This window comes from Ictidomys tridecemlineatus, chromosome 10 (assembly GCF_052094955.1).
Source record: "Ictidomys tridecemlineatus isolate mIctTri1 chromosome 10, mIctTri1.hap1, whole genome shotgun sequence".
Classification (NCBI taxonomy): Eukaryota; Metazoa; Chordata; class Mammalia; order Rodentia; family Sciuridae; genus Ictidomys; species Ictidomys tridecemlineatus.
In genome coordinates, this window is record NC_135486.1 from 123,073,923 (window position 1) to 123,094,819 (window position 20,897).

General features: G+C 38.8%; 1 protein-coding gene and 1 pseudogene across 3 annotated transcripts in view; one reads left to right on the forward strand and one right to left on the reverse strand.

Moving 5' to 3' along the window:
- Septin14 (septin 14) overlaps positions 1 to 8,448 on the forward strand; it is a 44,831-nt gene extending 36,383 nt beyond the window's left edge. For 2 of the 3 annotated variants that reach the window (XM_005328559.3, XM_078023990.1), the window contains 2 exons: positions 429 to 597; positions 7,251 to 8,448. In XM_005328559.3, coding sequence (XP_005328616.2) covers positions 429 to 597; positions 7,251 to 7,294 — 213 coding nt within the window. In that variant the 3' untranslated portion in view covers positions 7,295 to 8,448. The other variant, XM_040276713.2, reaches the window with a different exon arrangement.
- A 7,658-nt stretch (positions 8,449 to 16,106) lies between these two features.
- LOC101978502 (RING finger protein 11 pseudogene) lies at positions 16,107 to 17,599 on the reverse strand (annotated as a pseudogene).
- Positions 17,600 to 20,897: the final 3,298 nt, after the last annotated feature.

Below are 20,897 nucleotides of genomic sequence, written 5' to 3' on the forward strand. Positions count from 1 at the left end.
TTGGGATTTCAGGTGTGTGCCACTGCACCTGGCAGACTACAAGGATTTTGTGCAGACTGTGAGCCTAGATTTAGCAATTTCATTCAAAGAGACCCTGTGGAATAAAAGAGTTAGAACATGTACTTTCTTAGGAAAAAGGAAAATGTTTAAAAATTTTTGTTCACAGAATTTTTTTTTTAATGGTGCTGGGGATGGAACCCAGGGCCTGTGCATGGGCTGGAAGGGGCAAGTACTCTACTGACTGAGCTACACCCCCAGCCCCATAGCATATTCAGTTTTAAAATCAACAAAAAGAATTACACATATGAAAAACCCGTGAAAATATAATGAATCTTTAAATATTGTTTGATGTTCAGGAAAAGACAATCTGTTCTTCAGCTGTTCTGTAACACTTGGATTTGGGTCATGACTGCACATTTGTCTTACAGCTGCAGGACAAGTTTGAGCACCTTAAAAGATTTCAACAAGAGGAGATAATAAAGCTTGAAGGAGAGAGAAGAAAACTGGAAGAAGAAATCATCGATTTCTGTAAAACAAAGGCTGCCTCTGAAAATGTGCAGGCTCAGCTGTGCGCCAACATGAGGAAGGACAAAGAGCGTAAGAAGTAGTCTTTTTACCTTCCAGCTGTGCAGGCTTCTGTCACTCTCTGTCCCCTCTGCTGAATCATGGCAGTGAGCTCTGGTTCCGGCTCTGGCCTTGAGTTCTCACTGGTTGTCTCTCTGTGTGCTTCTTCCACTCGAACGTGGAGTCCTTGTTAGGTGCTGTGTCATAGATGAGCAGTGTCGCTCAGAACCAGTTCACAAGGGAAAAAAGAAGTAGGCAGCACAGTACAAATAGAGTGGGTTTGGGGAGGAGGTTCTTTTACCATAGCCATGGCTGTGGCTCCAGTAGTGACTTAAGATTCACATCTCAGTAGAAACTGTGGGCTTCGTTTGAAATGGTAGGCATAAAATGTTATAAAGAGGTCATTATCAATTTCCTTATCAATTCTACTGATAACAAGTCCTTGTTAATTTTCATTACGATAGGATATTGACTTTTGGTTGGAATCCTTGTGCTTTCATGTCAGAGCTCTGTAAAACTGATATTAGGATAAAAGGTTCAAAGTCTAGAGACAGTACAATGGGCAGCCGGGAGTGCCATTTAGGTGACGATGTTATATATGCCGGGAAGATTTTCAGTAAGTTGAGTCTAAAAGTGTTCAAAATTATGGAAAGTAAGATTTTTTTTTCCTTTGGTGAAAACTTTCTTCTGGCCTTATGTGCTGTATTTTCTGAATTTAAAATGTTTCCATCAGTTTATGTGAGTGTGGCCGACTTCCACCATGGCTCAGTCTATTAAAATACAACTTTCGAGGGTCTTTCCCTCTGTTCCCTCCAGCTACATCTGGTTTAGCACACAGAGCCTTTCCAGAGTAATGTTTGCTTTTGTTGAACTTTTATTGCTGCATTCATTTTAATTATAGCATTTTTAGGATATCAGAATATTGTAGTATAGTCTCAAAATATTTCCAAAAACATGATCTTTGATTAAACCGTCACTGCATAGTGTTGTTCTGTGAAAAACAGGATGGGAAGGCAGGTGCCTGTCAGCTTCACATATGCATGTTGTTAATCGTTTTACAATGGGGGAGGAAGGGTCTGCTATATGGTTTTCTAGCGCAATCTCTGCAAGGACAGGATCTTTGTTTTGCTCACTTAGGTTTTCATTCCTGGGCTTAGACGATTCCTGACCCACAGTGGATATTAGTAGTTGAATAAATGAATGCTGCAAGAATACATCAGCTACATTATACGCACAAACTAATTTGGTACGTGAATTTTAGAAGACAATGTAACTTGTTAATGCTTTTCAACATGCTTGTGTGTTGTATTGCTGAAAGACTTGTATTCTCTTTCTTTCATCTTAATCAAATGTTATTAAAATCAGACTCACCAATGTTATGCCATAGCCAAAAACAATAAAATTAACCTTGTAAAAATTATTGCTCCTCTATAGTTAAGAATGGACTTTTAAGGTAATAATGGAAGAATCATTTTATTATAGCAAAAATTATTCACCCTAAAATAAACTATAATTTTTTTCCATTGGTATTCTCAAAGTATAAACCACCAAATCATAGTTTATTTTTGCTCTTTCCACAATTAACAAAATAGAGTTAGTTTCCTATATAACTTTTTACTATATGAACAAAACTACGACTTTGCTTGGCTTTATTTAAAACAGTTTCCAAATTTATGTAGCCCAGAAAGATTTAATGTGAGGATTCATTAACATCCTCACATATTGCCTTATTGTGGGCTGAGTTTTTTTTTGTAGTGATGTTTTGTTTCCATTAGTATTTCCTTGCATGTCTACTCTTTATTTTCTTTTTGGCTGCTGTTGGTATTTCAGGTGACATCATGAAATTATAACAGTCAAATGTGAATTGATGTCAATGTACACAGACTACCTCTTTAAAGTCATTGATGCAACACATTATCTCTCTGTTCATTGGTACCTGGTAAGACACACACCAATGCTTCTCATGTATTGGTTTTATGAATTGGGTAGAAAATGCAAAGTGATGTGCAGACCAAAATTATAATAAAATGTGTCTCACTTGCCCAGAGAGCTTTGTGTATTTAGGTGTCCTTGAGAGTGACTCCAGCTATTTAACTTTTTCTTTTTTTTTGTACTGAGGATTGAACCCAGAGGTGCTTAACATCTGAACCACATCTCCAACCCCTTTTATTCTTTATTTTGAGAGAGGGCCTCACTAAATTGCTGAGGATGGCCTTGAACTTGAGATCCTCCTGCCTCAGCCTCCTGAACCACTGGGATTACAGGCATGTACCACTGCACCTGGATCTATTTAACTTTTTAATAAACAAGTTTTAGCTGGTACATGAAAACACAAGTTGTACACACTGCTGCAGTAAAGTGATGGTTCAACACATTGACCTTGTGTGGTGTTTACAGGGTAAAAATGTAGATCTCCTCATATACTTAGCACTTCCTTGTGCTGAAGACCTTCCCAGCCCTTTCCTCCAACTCTCTGAGACGTGCAGGCCATCGTTGTTGGCTAGGTCCTTGCTGTGCAAAGTGCATCAGACTCCCTGCTTTTGTCTAACTGCACTCTAGTGCTCGCTGAGCAGCCTTTCCCCATTCCCCACTTCTGGAAACCACCTTTCTCTCAACTTCTGTGAGACCAGCTGTTTCAGGTCCCATGTGTCAGTGGCATGTGGCTCCTGCCCTTCTGTGCCTGCTTATCCCATGTAATGCAGTCATCTCCAGGTCCAGCCATGTCACGATTTTCATGGCTCCAGAGCACTCCATTATGTCCACCAGTCTCGTTTTCTGTGTTCACTCCCTGGCCAGTGGGCACTTCCTAGCTGCTGGGCTGGGGCTGCAGTAAGCAGGAGAGCAGGTGTCTTTGGGGGATGTGGCCAGTAGTGAGATGGCTGGATAATGTGGCAGCTCCATTTTTACTTATAGTGGCTATACTAGTTTACATTCCTACCAACAGTGTACAAAGGTTCCATTATCTCCTCATCTCCAGTAGCATTTCTAATTTTTAGTCTTTTTGGGTAAGAGCCTTTTTTTTTTAACTGTGATAATTTTTTAACTGTGGTTTTGAATTTCCCCATTGATTAGTGATTTTGAACATTTTGTTTTTCATGTACCTGTGGCTATTTGCATTTTCTATTTTGAGAAATGTCAATCAGATCATTGCCAATTTCTAAATTTTTGTTTTTTCTTTTGTATTTATTAGTGCATTATGGTCAAACATAACATTGGGGTTCATTTTGGCATAATCATACAAGCATGAAATATAATCTCCAATTCAGTCCTGAGTCCTTATCCTCTCTCTCTCCTCTCTTCCTTCCCCCTGTTCCTCGTCCTGTACTGTATTGGGCTTCTTTCTATTTACATATATTTTTTTAAAAAATTGGTGCCTTATATGTAAACACAGAGGTGAAATTTACTGTGGTATATACACCCATGTACACAGCAAGTTCTATTGATTTCTCTCCACTGTTCCTCCCCTTCCTCCTCCCTTGTTCCTCCTGCTTTGTCCCTTTCCTCTGCTCAACTGATCTCTCTTTTATTGCCATAGAATGCCCACCACCTCCCCCCTCTGACTTCGTTCTAGCTTCTGCATATGAGAGAAAATACTTGATCCTTGGCTTTCTGAGTCTGGCTCACTTAACCTCAGCATAATGTTCTCCAGTTCCATCCTTTTAGTAGCAAATTCTTCTTAATGGCTGAGTAGAACTCCATTGTGTATATATGCCACATTTTTTTTAATCCATTCATCTGTTGCTGGGCCTCTAGACCAGTTCCATAACTTGGATACCATGAATTGTGCTGTTATAAACATTGTGGTAGCTGTTTTACTGTTAGAGTCTGTAAACAAGTTGGGATGGTGCCTGGCATTTTGCCAGGGGGAGTGGTTTGTGAGGTGGTGCCAGTGAGCCATTAAGTGTGGAGATTTCTTATTGGTTGACTGCTGTATCTAGTTTATGTTAATTAAGATAAGCTGTGTGGAATGTATATATACTCCTCCTGTCCTACAATGGCTCCCACTCCTGCTGTATCAATCTACACAAGTTGCTCGTCAACCCCCCCCCCTTCCCGGTTATTTTGCTGCAGCCGGACATTACGCATTTTACGATAAAGCATGCTGATTTTAGTTCTTTGGAATAATTGCCAAGGAGTGGGATAGTTGGGTCATAGGATGGTTCCATCCTTAATCTTTTGAGGAATTTCCATACTGCTTTCCAGAATGGTGGTTCTAATTTGCAGTCTTTTCCCCTGCATCCTCACCAGAATTTACTATTATTTGTATTCTTGATAATTGCCATTTTGACTGGAGTGACATGAAGTCTCAAAACAGTTTTGATTTGCATTTCCCTGATTGCTAGAGATGCTGAACATGTTTTCATGTATTTATTGGCAATTTGTATTTCTTCTTTTTTAAAAAAATTATATTTGTTATTATTTATTTATTTATGTGGTGCTGAGAATCAAACCCAGTGCCTCACATATGCTAGGCAAATGCTCTACCATTGAGCTACAATCCCAGTCCTTTGTATTTCTTCTTTTGAGAAGTGTCTGCTTAGTTCATTTGCCAATTTATTAATTGGGTTATTTGTTTTTTTATTGTTAAGTTTTTTTTGGTTCTTTGTATATTATAGATATTAATCCTCTATTATAAGAGTAGCTAGCAAAGATTTTTTGTCCCATTTTATAGGTTCTCTCTTCACCTTCTGGATTCCTTTCCTGTATAAAAGCTTCTTACTTTGATGCCATCCCATTATTAACTATGGCATTATTTCCCTGAGTTTTAGGTGTCATTGAGAAAGTTATTGCTTGTGCCTGTATATTGGAGTGTTATTTTTATCCATTTATGATTGAGCTGTTTTACTTTTGGTGTTGAACTTTTTGAGTTCTTTATATGTTCTGTATATTGATTCCCTGGCAGTGGAGCTGGTGGTAAGATCTCCCATTTTGCAGGTGTCTCTTCATGTCTTATATTCTTTGCTGTGTAGAATCTATTAAATTTGATGCTGTTCCACTTATTGATTCTTGATTTTATGTCTTGAGCTTTAGGGGCTTAAGGAAGTTGGTGCTTGTGCTGACAAGTTGAAGTGTTGAGCCTACATTTTCTTCTAGCTGTTGCAAGGTTTCTAGTCTAATTCCTAGCTCTTTGATCCACTTTGAGTTGACTTTTGTGCAGGGTAAGAGGTAGGGCTCTAGTTTCATTCTTCTACATATGGATAATGAATTTTCCCAGTGCCATTTGTTTAAAAGGATGCCTTTTCTCCAGTGTTTGTTTTTGGCATCTTTGTCAGGAATCAGATGACTATATTGGTCTGTGCCTTCTGTTCTGCACTATTTGCTTAACTGTCTGTTTTTATGCCAGTACCATGCAGTTTTTGTTACTATAGCTCTGTAGTGTAATTGGAAGTCAGTTATTGTGATACTTTCACCATTGCTTTTTCAGCTTAGAATTGCTTTGGCTATTCTGGGTCTTTTATTCTTCCAAATGAATTTTAGGACTTTCTCTGCCTCACAGCCCTGTGAAGAATGTCATTGGTATTTTGATGGGGATTGTGTTCAGTCTGTATATTCCTTTAGGTAGGATGGCCATCTTAACGATATGAATTCTGCCTATCCATGAAGATGGGAGGTCTTTACATCTTGTGTCTTCTTCAATGTTCTATCTATAGATTTCATGTAGAGGTCATTCACCTCCTGGGATAGATTTATTCCTAGGTATTTTACTTTATTTTTGAGGCTACTGTGAATGTGATTGTTTTCCTGATTTATTTCTCTGTATATTTATTACTGGTATATAGAAAAGCTTTTTTTTTAAAAAAATAACTTTATTTATTTATTTTTATGAGGATCAAACCCAGTGCCTCACATGTGCTAGGCCATGCTCTACCACTGAGCCACAACCCCAGCCCAGCTTTGGGTTTTTGTATGTTGATTTTTGTAACCTGCTACTTTGCTGAATTTATTATCTCTAGTAGTCTTCTGGTGGAATTTTTGGATCTTCTAAGTATAGGATGGTATCATCTGAAGAGTGATAATTTGACTTCTTATTTTCCTATTTTTATCACTTTTGTTTCTTTCTCCTACCTAATTGCTCTGGCTAGAATTTTCAGTACCACATTAAATAGAAGTGGTGAGAGAGGACATCCTTGTCTTGTCCCAGATTTTAAAGGAAATGCTTTTGGTTTCCCCCCCACTTACTATGAGGTTAGCTTTTGGTTTTTCATATATAGCCATTATGATGTTGTAGTAAGTTACTTCTGTTCCTTGTTCTTCCATTTTTTTTATTACGTAAAGGTGTTAAATTTTTCCAGACTTTCTCTGCCTCTATTGAAATGTCTGTTCAATTTTTGTCCTTGATTCTATCTATATGGTTGTTTATATTTATTGATTTGATTATGTTAAACTATCCAAGTTTGTCCTGATGTACAATCTTCTAATATGTTGTTGAATATGATTTATAATGTTTTATTAAGGATTTTTGCATCTATGTTCATCAGAGATATTGGTCTGTAGTTTTCTTTCTTTGATGTGTGCACATATGATTTTGGTATGAAGATGATACTGGCTTTCTAGGGTGAATTTGGAAGTGCTCCATCCTTTCCTATTTCATGGAACAAGCTGAGTAGCTTTAGCTTTAGATCTTCTTTATTTATTACTATTATTCTTTACTCTGCAGCATGATTTTTCTTTATTATGTTTTTCAGCTGTAGCTCTTCCATTCAGAAACGGGAGACCATGTTTTCATTAAGTCTGTTTTTCCAAATAACCCAGTCGATAAATGGGCAAAGGAACTGAGCAGACCCTCTTCTCAAAGGAAGAAATATGAATGATCAACAAATCTATGAAAAAATGTTCACCATCTCTAGCAATTAGAGAAATGCAAATTAAAACTACACTGAGATTCCATCTCACTCCAGTCAGAATGGCAATTATCAAGGAACAATAAGTGTTGGCGAGGATTTTGGTAAAAGGTTCATTCGTACATTGCTGGTGGGACTGCAAATTGGTGCAACCACTTTGGAAAGTAGTATGGAGATTCCTCAGAAAACTAGGATTGGAACCACCATTTGACCCAGCTATCTCACTCCTCAGCATATATCCAAAAGTTTTAAAATCAGCATATTCTAGTGATGTGGCCACATCAATGTTTATTGTAGTTTAGTTTACAATAGCTAAGCTATGGAGCCAACCTAGGTGCCCTTCAACAGATGAATTGATAAAGAAAATCAGTATATATGTGTATGTATATACATATATGTATATATATACACACACACACACACATACACACACGCATACACACACACACAATGGAATGGAATATTACTCATCCATAAAGAAGAATGACTTAAGACATTTTCCAGGAACTGGACAAAAACTATCATGCTAAGTGAAATAAGCCAGTTCAAAAAAACCAAAGGTCCAATGGTTTTGCTGATATATGGATATACTGATATATGGAAGCTAACCTAGAGTAAAGAGGAATGGAGAATAGATATTCAGTAGCTTAGACAAAGGGGAATGAAGGGAAGGGATGGGGGATGGGTAAAGGAAAGACAGTGGAATGAATCTGAAATAATTTTTCTATGTACCTATAAGAATATATGAATCTCACCATCATGTATATCTGCAAGAATGGGGTTTGAATTAGAATAAGATATATTCCATGCTTATATAATTATATCAGAATGAATTCTATGTTATGTATAACTAAAAAGAACCAATAAAAATGTTTGTTTTCCCCCTCTGCTTTCCCCAGCTTAGGAGTAGGTTGAAAACGTCTTAATTTGTATAAGTTGTTATGAATTTAAATCTTAATTTATCTATTTTAAGTGTTAATAAAGCATTCAAATTGTAGATTGTATATGACTTCTAAAAATAAAATGCACTTTTATTCTGCAATCTTTTTTCTGTTTGGGAAATTTCTATTTTTTTCTATTGAAAAAATCTATTAATATTTCCAATGTTGAGATAGTTGGGTGCCACTTAGTGTTCAATTTCAATAACTACTGACTTTAAAAATTCAAAATTGCTCTTACAATTCAGGTTCTAGAAACTACATTTTGGAAATGCCTGCCCCCCTCCCCCGAGTTTATGATGTCAAAATAAGACTGGGAAAAGAAATCATGTGGGATCAAAGTCATTGTAAAAGTAACCACATGCTACTTCAATGTGAAGAACAGCCCTATTGCTTTTGACTTCACATGCAGATTTTTGCCTCTTTCAAACTGCATCAAAAATTTTAGGGAACATTTAGGTAACTGGAATATACAGAAAGACTCTGCATAGTAAGAAGTGGGCTTAATTAACCACAGCCCACACTGAGTAGAAGGAGGCAGTTCATTCAGAACATCCATGTCTTTACTGCAGGTGGTCAAAGTAGGAAAGACATAATGTGTGTGTGTGTGTGTGTGTGTGTGTGTGTGTGTTTAAATAGATGTGCTCTTCTATCTAGAAGCTCCATTACATCAATAGCATAAAGTGGGCTTAATGGTTTACTTCAGACAACTCAGCAGTGTCAGTGTTTAAGGAAACAAGTACCTTAGAAACAAGCCAGCAGGCAGGTAGTGCACACACTGGAATCCTGGACCAAGGGGAGATCATGTCCCAGGTGGGACAGTGGGAGATGGTGGAAGACTTACTTCATTGACCTATTCAAAACAGTGTGCAAATTAAAACTGGCAAATCATTTCTGGAATTGGCTATAGTTAACTGAAACCTCAGATATTGAAACCATGGGTAAGGGGGACTACCAAAGTCAAGTGGTTGAAAGACAAAAAGGGAATCTCAAAAGCAGGAATAGAAAAGAATTCATCACACACCAGACAGCCTCCAAAATTTGTGATTTCTGTTCAGAATTCATGAAAGCTCCATCTTTTCAGGCAGTGAGATGACATTTAAATTGCTTAAAGGAAAAAAAAACTCTATCAACTCAAAATTTTATACCTGACAAAACTGTCCTTCAAAAGTAAAGGAGAAATTTGTATACTCTAGCCCCACACATGTGTCCCAGCTGTGAATAAGAGATTTGTTTTAGATCCATAAACACTAATAAGTTGAGAAAGGAAAATACTACATAAAAATAGCAACCAAAAGACACATGGAATGGCCAAGAAAATATCAGATAAAAACCATTTCATGATGAAAAGGGCACCATATGTCAAGACCATGGCCAATCTGCCAAGATGATGTAAAAACTACAAGTACCAAAGTAAATAAACAAACAAATAAAATTCTGAAGACACTTATAATAGGTAAAAAGACTAAGTTGGTAATCAAAGACACAATAAGACATTTAGATAAGAAGAAGTGAAATTCTGTTAGCTCATAATATGGCTTTTTGGGCAGTGTGCACACAATTTTAAGCAAGCTACGAAAGAACTATTAGATAAAACAATACAGCATGATTGAAGGACAAAAAACCAACATACAAGATCAGTCCATTTCCTGGACATTAGCCATGAACATTTGGAAGTGAATTAGGGAGACTACTCTATGCATGGCAATATAAAAAATTAAATACTTAGTAATAAGCATGTATGAGCCTACCACACTGAAAATCCTCACCAGAAGAAAACATGCCTGAAATCCCAGCAGTTTGAGAGGCTGAGGTAGGAGGATGGAGAGTTCAAAGCCAGCCTCAGCAAAAATTGAGGTGCTAAGCAACTCAGTGAGACCCTGTCTCTAAATAAAATACAAAATAGGGCTGGGGATGTGGCTCAGTGATCGAGTGCCCCTGTGTTCAGTCACTCGTACCCCCCCCAACTAAAAAAAAATCTTGTCCACATTCATGGACAAAATGAAAATGTAATGTGGTTAAGTGAAAACCCCCAAGCTGACCTATGCACCAATGCAAACCTTACCAAAATCCCCACCGTTAGTCTCTGCAAAATATTCAGTGATTCTAAAATTCATATGGAAGTTAAGGACCCTGAGCAGCCAATACAATCTTTAAAATGAGCAGAAATAGGAGACTCATATTTCCCAATTCCAAACCAGCACAAAGTTTCACTTATCAGTGAAGCTGGACCCCTCCCGCCCTAGGTGAAACCAACTCTTAAGAGACAAACACCCTGACACAAGACCTAATCACTGGAAACCCACAAAGAAAAAGAGAAAATGCCCTGAGACTTGGTGGAACTTGGGGTCTCCTTAACATGTCTCCATAAGCACAGGAAACGAGAAGCGGACTGACAGGCTGATCTCAAACCCTGAGGCTGTCACACAGCAAGAAAACAACCCAGAGTGAAGACAATCTCACCAGCAACTGATTTGATATGGTGAGTAACCACATGAATAACTCAGAAAAGCAACTAGGTAAAAGGTGGGCATGCTGAGCAGACACTTCTCAGAATAAACACAAATGGCCAATGAGTATATAAAAAATGCTCAGTAAATTAGTTTTCAAGGAAATGCAGATCAAAACTACAATAAGATATCATATTAGCCTAGTTAGAGTGTGCCAATTTTCTAAAAAACAAAAAATAACAAATGATGTTGTAAATGTGAGGAAAAAGTAACTCATACACTGTTGGTGGGCATTTGAATCCTTGCATCTATTATAGAACTGGTGTGGAAGGGCCTCATAAAACCAAAACTAGCTGGGCAGGGCTGCCCATAGCTGTAATCCCAGCCACTGCTGAGGCAGGAGAATTGTGAGTTCAAGGGCAGTGTAGGCAAATTAGCCAGCCTTGTCACAAACAAACAAACAAACACCAACACAAAAACAAAAACTGGACTGGAAGGCCAGGCATGGTGGTGCATGCCTGTAAACCCAGTGATCTGGGAGGCTGAGGCATCAGGTTGGCAAATTTGAGACCAGCCTGGGATACTTAGTGAGACTCTGTCTCAGATGTTTTTAAAGAAGGGGCTGAGGCTATCGCTCAGGGGTAGAGGTGCAAGGCCTCTGGTTTAATCCTCAGTAACTCAGATATAGTAAAAATAGAGCTACCTTATGATCTCACAAGTACTAAGACATGGAATCAACTCGGGTGCCAATGACATGCGACAGGATAAATACAGATAGATAAAAATGCATATATAATTAAATCCTGTCACTGCCAGTGAGGTGGATGAAATGAGGGGACAGTATGTTAAACTGGAATAATTTATAACCAGGACAGTGCATGTTCTCTTATGGGTGGATGCTGAGGCAGCAACTTGCATGTGGGAGGGAAAAGACTGAAGGGTGAAGAGTGGGTAGAGGGATGAAGGGGATGGATTCAATGCACACCACTGTCATGTGCAGATGTGTGTTAAAATATCATTGGAACCACAATAATATGCACAGTTCATACACATTGGTGAAAACTAATACTCTTTAAAAAGTTATGACAATCAAGACATTGTGGTACTGACAGAATGACAGACATACACATCCCTGGTACAGGGAGGTCAGGGTGGTGATGCCAGGGCAACAGTAATGTGGGAGGCCAATCCCAGAAGCTTAGCAGGACCTTGTAAAAAGCACAGACTGAGAAGACTGAGAATGGCTGGGGACATATCTTAGCAGCAGAGTACCTCTGGGTGCAACTCTTAGTGCCACAAAAATAAATAAGTGGAATAGAATTTAGAATCCTGAAATGAATGTTTATATTTACAGTCAATTGTTTTTCATAGAGGGTGCCAGGGAGATGAAGGAGATGTTTTCCAAAGATCTGGAAAAACTGGTTATCCATATATAAAATGGAGCAAAACCTAACATCATATGCAAAAATTAACTTAACACAGATGAAGGACCTAAATGGGAGAGCTGAAACCATAAAAATATTAGCAAAACATAGTACAAGTCTTATGACCTTGGCTACAATCATAGCTTCTTAAAAATGACACTTCTTATGCATACAACAGAAATTGTAATTTATTTAACTTAAATAGTTTTCTGCATTAAAGTACAGAATTGAGAAAGTGTATGGTAGAAAACAAGTACAAATCATATGTGGATAAAGGCCTAGTATCAGAATGTATTAAAAAAAACTTCTACAACTCAAGAGTTAAAAAAAAAGCACCCTGATTTTAAGGAGCAAATGACTTAAACAGGCATTTTTATGTAGAGAATCAGAGGTAACTGTGTTACTATTACTGTCCTTGATGGAGTCTGCCTGCAAACGGGATATTCTGTCAAGGTATAGATAGGTAACAGCGGACATGCTTGAAAACCAGGTGTCTGCTGTCCTTGGGAGGACTTGCCTGCAAATGGGATGTTCTGCCAAGTGGGCTAGGAGAGTGCTGAGAAAAATTTTTTATCTATTCTAAACCAAGAACAGAGCTCAACATACTCTAGGTCAAAAGTAGATTAGCCATGAGAAGCGAGTCACTTCTGATTAGAAAGTAAAACTTCTGTATGCTATGTTTAATTAGCTGAAAGACCTGATTTATTGATGTTGGAAGGCTGCCTTCTTTGTTCACAATACTATAAAAAGATTGCTTGTACACAATAAAGGACTTTTTTTTTCCTGCTGCTGCTTCGCTTGCTCTGCTTCTTCTTCTTCTTTCTTTTCCCATGCTGACCTGCAAGTGAATTACTGCAACATTTTTCCAAAGAAAATAAACAAATAATGAGCAAATGAAAATATGCTCAGTTTGATCTTGAAAAGGAAACATCCTATCCCTTGAAGGAACACGGTGGACCTAGAGGTGAAGTAACCCGTACCAGACCCGCGGGTGCAAAGCCCCTAGAGTCCATGCAAGCCAGCCGTCCCTGGCACCCAGGACCCGCCCGGAAGGGGACGTGAAAATGCACCTTCGGCCCCTGACGCCAGGCCGACGACAGCCATTAGTAAGTGCCCATCTCCCCAGGTCGCCAGAACAGAGGGTTCTTAAGGTCCTCACCATGACAATAAAAAGATGTGAGGTCAAAGTCATGTTCTTACCATGTTGATCACAGGATGCAGACACCTACTGAGACTTTGCTGCACCTCCTGAATAATCACGATTTTTATGTGTAAATTTCAAATAGAATTTTAAAACGTAGGAACGCCCAGTCACCCCCAAGTACAGTTTATACTTGCATTAGAAAAATTCCAAGCCGCTCTTGAGAACTAAATAAATCCCCCTGCCACGAGGTGGAGGTGGGCAGCAGACAGGTGAGGGCTGAGCAATGGAGGACTTGAAGGTGGGAACCCGACAGCCATGCTCACAACCCTCCACAGCGCAGCCAGCCGAGTCCTCCTGCCTTCTGGTTCTGCACCCTTACCCTGGCACACGCGCGTCCCACAGGACCACCTTCCTCCTGGCTAGCAGTGTTCAACACCAAGTACTGTCCTGTGTGTTCCTTTCATTCCAACACCAAAATATACCTATAAATTGAAGCCTACTCAACTGTCATCAGAGTAAAGTGGCTTGTGAATGAGTTATGCGATGGTATTACATGACAGCCTGAAAGAAACACTCGATTTGAATTGACAATGTTTTCCTATTGCGAAGGGAGTAATGGAACACACCAAGGAGACAGGTCAATGTGCTCACTGCAGAGCTATTTCTGTAAGCTGATTTCTTGGTGCCACTGGATGTCATAAAAAGCACTACTAAAACCTCTGAACAGGTCATGTGAGCTATCTTGCAAACTTTGAACAAGTCCTAAGTAAGGAGTTGCATGAGCAACAAGCAAGTAGAAAGGTCAGACATGGCACAGATTTTAAACAAGGAACCCTGATCTTTTGGAGAAATTAGGTCAGTGTATCTAAAATAGATTTTTTTTTAGTTGTAGATGGACACACTACCTTTATTATTTATTTGTTAATCTTTATGTGGTGCTGGGAATTGAACCCACAGCCTCACATATGCCAGTAGGTAAGTGCTGTACCACTGAAATACCTGGCCAGCTCCTAAAACAGATTTTTTTTTTGAGAGAGAGAGAGAGAGAGAGAGAGAGAGAGAGAGAGAGAGAGAGAGAGAGAGAGAGAGAGAGAATTTTTTTAATATTTATTTTTTAGTTTTTGATGGACATAACATTTTTATTTTATTTTTATGTGGTGCTAAGGATCGAACTCAGCGCCCCACGCATGCCAGGCGATAGTGCTACCGCTTGAGCCACATCCCCAGCCCACAAGATTTTTTTCATAGTTGGTTTTCAGTTAGTAGGAAATTATGGATAATTTTGAAATTATCTTTCAGTTCAATAATTCTCTTTTCTTGTAAAGACAGGTAAAGGCAAACATCTCTCTCTCTCTCTCTCTCTCTCTCTCTCATACACACACACACACACACACACACACACACACACACAAATCACATATTACTACCTCTAATGTCCTCCCACTCCTAAAATGTATCATTTGATGGTGATATTTGTACATTCCCATCATTTTACAGTTAGAACCAACATCTGAGGGTGTTTTTTTCCCCCCTAAAGGGATAAGACATTAAAAAAAAAAAAACCAAAAAACTACAGTGTAATCTTTTTTTCTATTTTCTGCTGTACTGGGGATTGAACCCAGGGCCCTGCAGATGCTAGGCAAACATTCCACTGCTAAGCTACATCCCCAGTGCCAAAGGGTAACATTTTTTTAAAAAATATTTATTTATTTTTAGTTGGACACAATACCTTTACTTCACTCATTTATTTCTATGTGGTGCTGAGGATTGAACCCAGGGTCTCACACATGTGAGGTGAGCACTTTACTGCTGAGCCACAACCTCAGCCCCCAAAGGGTAACATTTTAAAGTAGTAATTCAAGATACAAATTTTTTTTTCTGGATAACATAGACATCACAAAAACAAGTAGAAAACACAAGAACAAAAAGTAATTATCACTGAAAATATTGCACAACTTCAGCTCCAAATTTGCTTTATATAATTGGATGGATATAAATTAATGAACAGAAATTTAAGCAAGATATATTAACAATTTAACAGAACCTGATAATCTAATTTCTTCCAGTTTTTCTCAAATTCATTTGAGTGTTTCCATCATGGTGCTCATAAGAAAATCAAACAACATATGGCTACTACAGTTGAATGTCAAATTAAGTACTTATGACATACTAAATTCTTCTGTAATAAAATTATGAAGAATTTTTAAGGAACTTATGTTTTATATGTAGAAAAGTGTTAGAGTCAAATATTCAACTCAACAAAAATAATAAACATTTTTGATTCCTTTGTTGGTGTAGACTGATTCTCCTTTTGCTAATAAATGTTTTTTTTAGCTGTAACATCACTGGGCTGAACAAATAAATCACCTTGAGTACATAAGAAAAAAATAAACACATGCTAAATTGATAATCATTACTACTACATCTTTACTAGGCCATCTCTACCTCTAACACTTCAGAAGCTTAGAGATTTAAGCAAGAAAAATTAAAGGAGAAATTTCTTTTTTTGAGATCATAACTATGAAGTCATGTGGTTATAAAATTCTGCATTTGTGTGCAAAACATGAATCACATTTACTTTTAGTCTCCCTACTTATTCGTGTCAATCACCTAGCAGGACTTAACAAATCCCTTTCAAAGAAATAGAGACTGATATGTTTATATAACTTCAATAACCTCATCACTACAGTAATGAGAGATGAAGTATCCTTTTGCTATGTTTCAAGACAACAAGGAAGGAAATCACAAGAAAGAGAAATCAAAATTATTACAAACTGAGAAACTACTTCTCATTAAGTTTTACCATGGTGCCACCTTCATTTTTACATAAGCATGGTGGCATAATTCAAGTCAATAAGTCAGAAATCTTAATATTTAAAATTTATCTTGACTTTCATTTATCACCATATTAACCAAAAGAATTAGATAAAACACCTAGGAAAGGGTAATATTAAACCCACTTTGCTGAGTTGATTTATTGACACATCAACCCATTTTTATATAGAAAAGGGATAGTGCATCTCAGTTTGCTTACAAGCTAGGAGATCACTTAAAATTCTGCATTTCCTAACTGCAAACAGAATATAGCACTTCCAACAGATTATAAATAAACTGTTTTTCAAGCATAGAGCCAGCCCAAATGATAATGCACTATTTAAAAAGACCTAAGGCAAGGAATTCCATTTCCAACGGAAAAAAAGAACTGTGCAAATAAGCTTAAAACTACTCTTTTTTCGTGCCAGTGTTATAAAATGTAGCTTTTAATAAAACTTTGACCCAAATGCCATTAACTTCAGAAAATAATTTGGTGGAGAAAAGAAAGTTATTTCATTTAGGAAAAATAACCACTATATTTTTCCTAATCTTCAACACATACAATTTAAACATATACAGTAGCTTTAACACTTTACAAAATTCTTATGTACTAGAGCAATAACAAGGTCTAAATACAATTATATTTTTAAACACTGGGTCCAGGCTTTACATAAAAATACCATCCTATTGCCCCCCCCAGTTTCTAAAATATCACATATTTTCATCAACATCTGCAGCCATCCAGCAATTTTTAGGAAAATTTTTATGCATGATCTTAATTCCTAATCCCTAGCTCTTTGGGCTCAGTGATGAGATCAAAACCACCAAAAATGATGGTTCACTTGAAGTCAGAGGAGAGACCCTGCTCAATTAAGTCTCATAGGATAAAAGCAGTGCTGCATCAACTGGCTCCATGCAGGATGGGCACGTGGAGGAGCTCATCAACCAGTCACCTGAGCAGCCCAGGTGATAGATGTGCATGCATGGCAGAAATCGAATTGAGTCCCCATAAACAAGAGTCCATCACAGAGATCACACACTCCCGAGCTTTTTTCCTGACCCATCTCTGCCAGGGTCATAAGCTCCCTTAGGCAGATGCTGTGTAAGGCCTATTCTTTGAGCTGTCCTAATTTGTTCCTCTTCGGAGTTGCTAGCGGAGTCGGGTGTTGGACGATACATTGGAACTGGAACTTGTTCCTGATGCAGCGGCTCCTGATCCTGCTCTGTCTCCTCGCCAAAGCTGGCGCGGTCCACTGTGAAGCAGGGAGATGTCATCCGAGATGGAGGATTTGAGGCAGTTCCCCATCTTCCGGGTCTGGGGTGTGTGATCTGCGGGGGAGGAAAAAAGCTATCATGGGGTTGTTTGCAGGCTCCTCGGTCAGCCTCTGTTCCGGAGGTGGGGTCGTGGGCAGGCTGGGGCTCAGGCACAACTCCCTGGACCGGCTGCCCTGTGAAGCTCCTGCCAATCCCCCCAGGGACTCCAGGCTGGGCCCAGGCCCACTGAGGTCACCGCAGGTGTCCTCCTTGGACAGGGCCCGGCAGGGAGACTTCCCCACCCTATCCCCGGCAGGCAGGCAGTGGCAGCCTGGAGCTGCTGAGCTTAGTCCAGGTAAGGAGGGGCATGGCCCTCAGGCTGCCTCAGCTGCTGCTGGCCTAACCAGTGCCTGAGCCTGGCCTCATCCTGCTTGCCTCAGCACAGCAGCCAGACCAATGTGCCTGGGGACCAGCCTTGGGGTTACTTTTATATTACTATGTCTTTCCTAAAGCTGCCCAATTTCCCACTAACTACACAAAGCAGAAATGAATAAAAAGATACTTTTGGGAATAATATTCTCCAATATTTTGAAGTTTAATTACGTTGTGTAAAAGGACCAATAGAGTTGGTATTGCACTACTGTGGGGTTCCTTACACCAAAATACTCAGGGTCATTTCAGGGGAACTAGGCTGCACGAAATAACTACACAAGCGACAGAGGTACCTGTTTCTTTGGGGGTCCTGTGATGGCTTCTCTGACCTTAAGGGTCAGCAGAAAGAGAGAGAGCAAGCGCTTGCTGAATCCTTTTATTGAGGAGAAGCCATTCAATTGAGGCAAGGGGTCAGGTTTCAGGGGTTGAGTCTAGCTTCATGATGTCTGCTGTCAGCAGGTTGACTGACATCTAGAAAGGCCACACCCAAGGGCAGAGTAAGAGAAGGGCACACACAAAGGACATTTCCATGGAACATTCTATCCCAAACAGGGCAAAGGGGTAGTATCACAAGGAACAGGTTAGAGTAGCTCAATCCGTGGGGCGGCTCGCTTAGGTCTGCAGGCATTTCCTCAAACTTCCGTGACCAGGGCAATGTCCAGGTCACCACAAGATGTAGTGCTGGTCAGAGCCTTTCCACTCCAGGAAGGAGAATGAGAAATCATTCAGACTGGCTCCCCACACACTACTTATCTAATAGTATTTTTTTTTTTACTATTTCCTAAAAATTTAAATAGCTTGATATCTATGGCAGAATAATATGTGAATCAATAAATGACAGTGTGAACACATTAAGAAACAATCACTTTTTTTTCATTTTTTATTTGTACTTTTTAGTTATGTATGACAATAGAATATATTTGACATATCATACACACATGAAGTATAACTTCCTATTTTTGTGGTGGTGTATGACATGGAGTTACACTGGTCATGTACTCATAGATGAACAAAGGAAAGTATGTCCCATTTATGCTACTATCTTTCCCATTCCCATTTCCCCTCCTTTTTCCCTACTCTGTCTGTGCAATCTGGTGAACCTCCCTCCGTCCAGCCTATTGTGAGTGAGCAACCCCATATCACAGAAGATATTTGGCTTTAGATGTTTTGGAATTAGCTTATTTCATTCAGCAAAAAACACTCACTTTGATTTAGTACCAAAATTCATGAACAATGTAAATGAAGTAGTTCCTAATCCACTGTAAAATTGCTGGAAAATACAGATAAAACTACTTAGGAATAAGTCTTTTTTTCCCCCTGATATAATGATCTTTGTGAGAATTTGGTTTTCTTGTGATTTCAAGAGCCAGAGTATTTAGTAGTTTGGGATTTAAAATAAAATTATAGCCTTTCATATGAGCTATTTGCATCATAATCTGATGTCTGTGAAGATCAATTCCACCATATCAACTAATGATGTCCAATAATTGTTAAGCAAATGTCAAAGGTAATGCTACATACACTTTCTGTGATTACAGAACATCTCTATATCCAGTCCACACACACACACACACACACACACACACACACACACACACACACGAGGTGCAGAGAAAGGTTCACCTCTCCATCTCCAGTCTTCTCACACACCCAGACAGGAGGTGCAGAGAAAGGATCACCTCCCCATCTCCAGTCCTCACTCACACATCCAGACAGGAGGCTCAGAGAAAGGCTAACTTCTCCATCTCCAGTTCTCTCACACATCCAGACAGGGGGTTCAGAGAAAGGCTCACCCCTCCATTTCCAGTACTCTCATACATCCCAATAGGAGGTGCCCAGAAAGGCTCACCTCTCCATCTCTAATCCTCACACACACATTTAGACAGGGGGTGCAGGAAAAGGCTTGGTCTACATTTCATATTTCTTAAGCCTTTTCTCCATGTAAATATTTTTATCTTTCCTAAGGTGTATATCCTGGAGAGGTCTTTCTACACTCATGACATATATAAGGTTTCAATACTCTGGATTTCCTGATTTTGAAGAAAGTTTGAAATTTGAATAAAGGCTTTTATATATCACTTGCATCCTAATGTTTACTCCCAGTATGAATTTTCCAGTGTTTAGTCAATTTTGAGCTATTTCTAAAGTTTTTGCCACTTTCTTTACATTCACAGAGTCTCTCTCCAGTATGAATCCTCTATTACTGGGTCAACATTAAACTTCTGTTAAAGTTTTTTTTCCACAATGTTCACAATGTATCTTCACAATGTTTGTAAAGCTTCTCTCCAGTATGGGTTTTCTGATGTGCAAATGAGATTGAAGCTTTAATTAAAAGCCTTGTCACATTATTTACACTTGTAGGGCTTCTCTGCAGTATGAGTTCTCTGGTGTTGAGCAAGGTCTGCAGTTTGATGAAAGGTGTTTCCACATTCTTCACATTTTCAGAGTTTCTCATGGCTATGGTATCTCTCTGGTGTGTAGAAAGGCATAAGCAAATCCTAAAGCTCTTGCCATGTTTTTCACGTTTGAAGGGCTTCTCTCCAGTACAAACTCTCTTATACTGAGGAAGGGATGCATTTAGAGTCAAAGCCTTGCTATTCTTGATGTTTGTAGGGCTTCTCTCCAGTATGAGTTCTCTTGAGCTGAGTAAGATGTGAGATTTGAATAAAAGTTGTGCCACATTCATTACAATTGTAGGGTTTTTCAAGGGTATGACACCTCTGATGTGTAGAAAGTGCATGAAAACGTTAAGAAAAGGAGTCACCCTGTGGGGGCAGCACTGAACCGAGTGTGGGGCATTTCATAATAAATGCCTCTGCTGTCATAAGGAGTTGACTTATTCTTTATGTTCTATAGCAAGATAAACATTCCAAAATGAATAAATCTAAATGAAAAAATCATGCACATTTACATAAGGTTGAATTTGAAAGGTTTTACCAGGACTTTCTGAGGATTCTAGGAATGGACACAGTCCCATAGGTCCCTCTGATGTTTTAGCCAGTGATGCTTTGCTCAGGAAGATCACAGAATCTCAC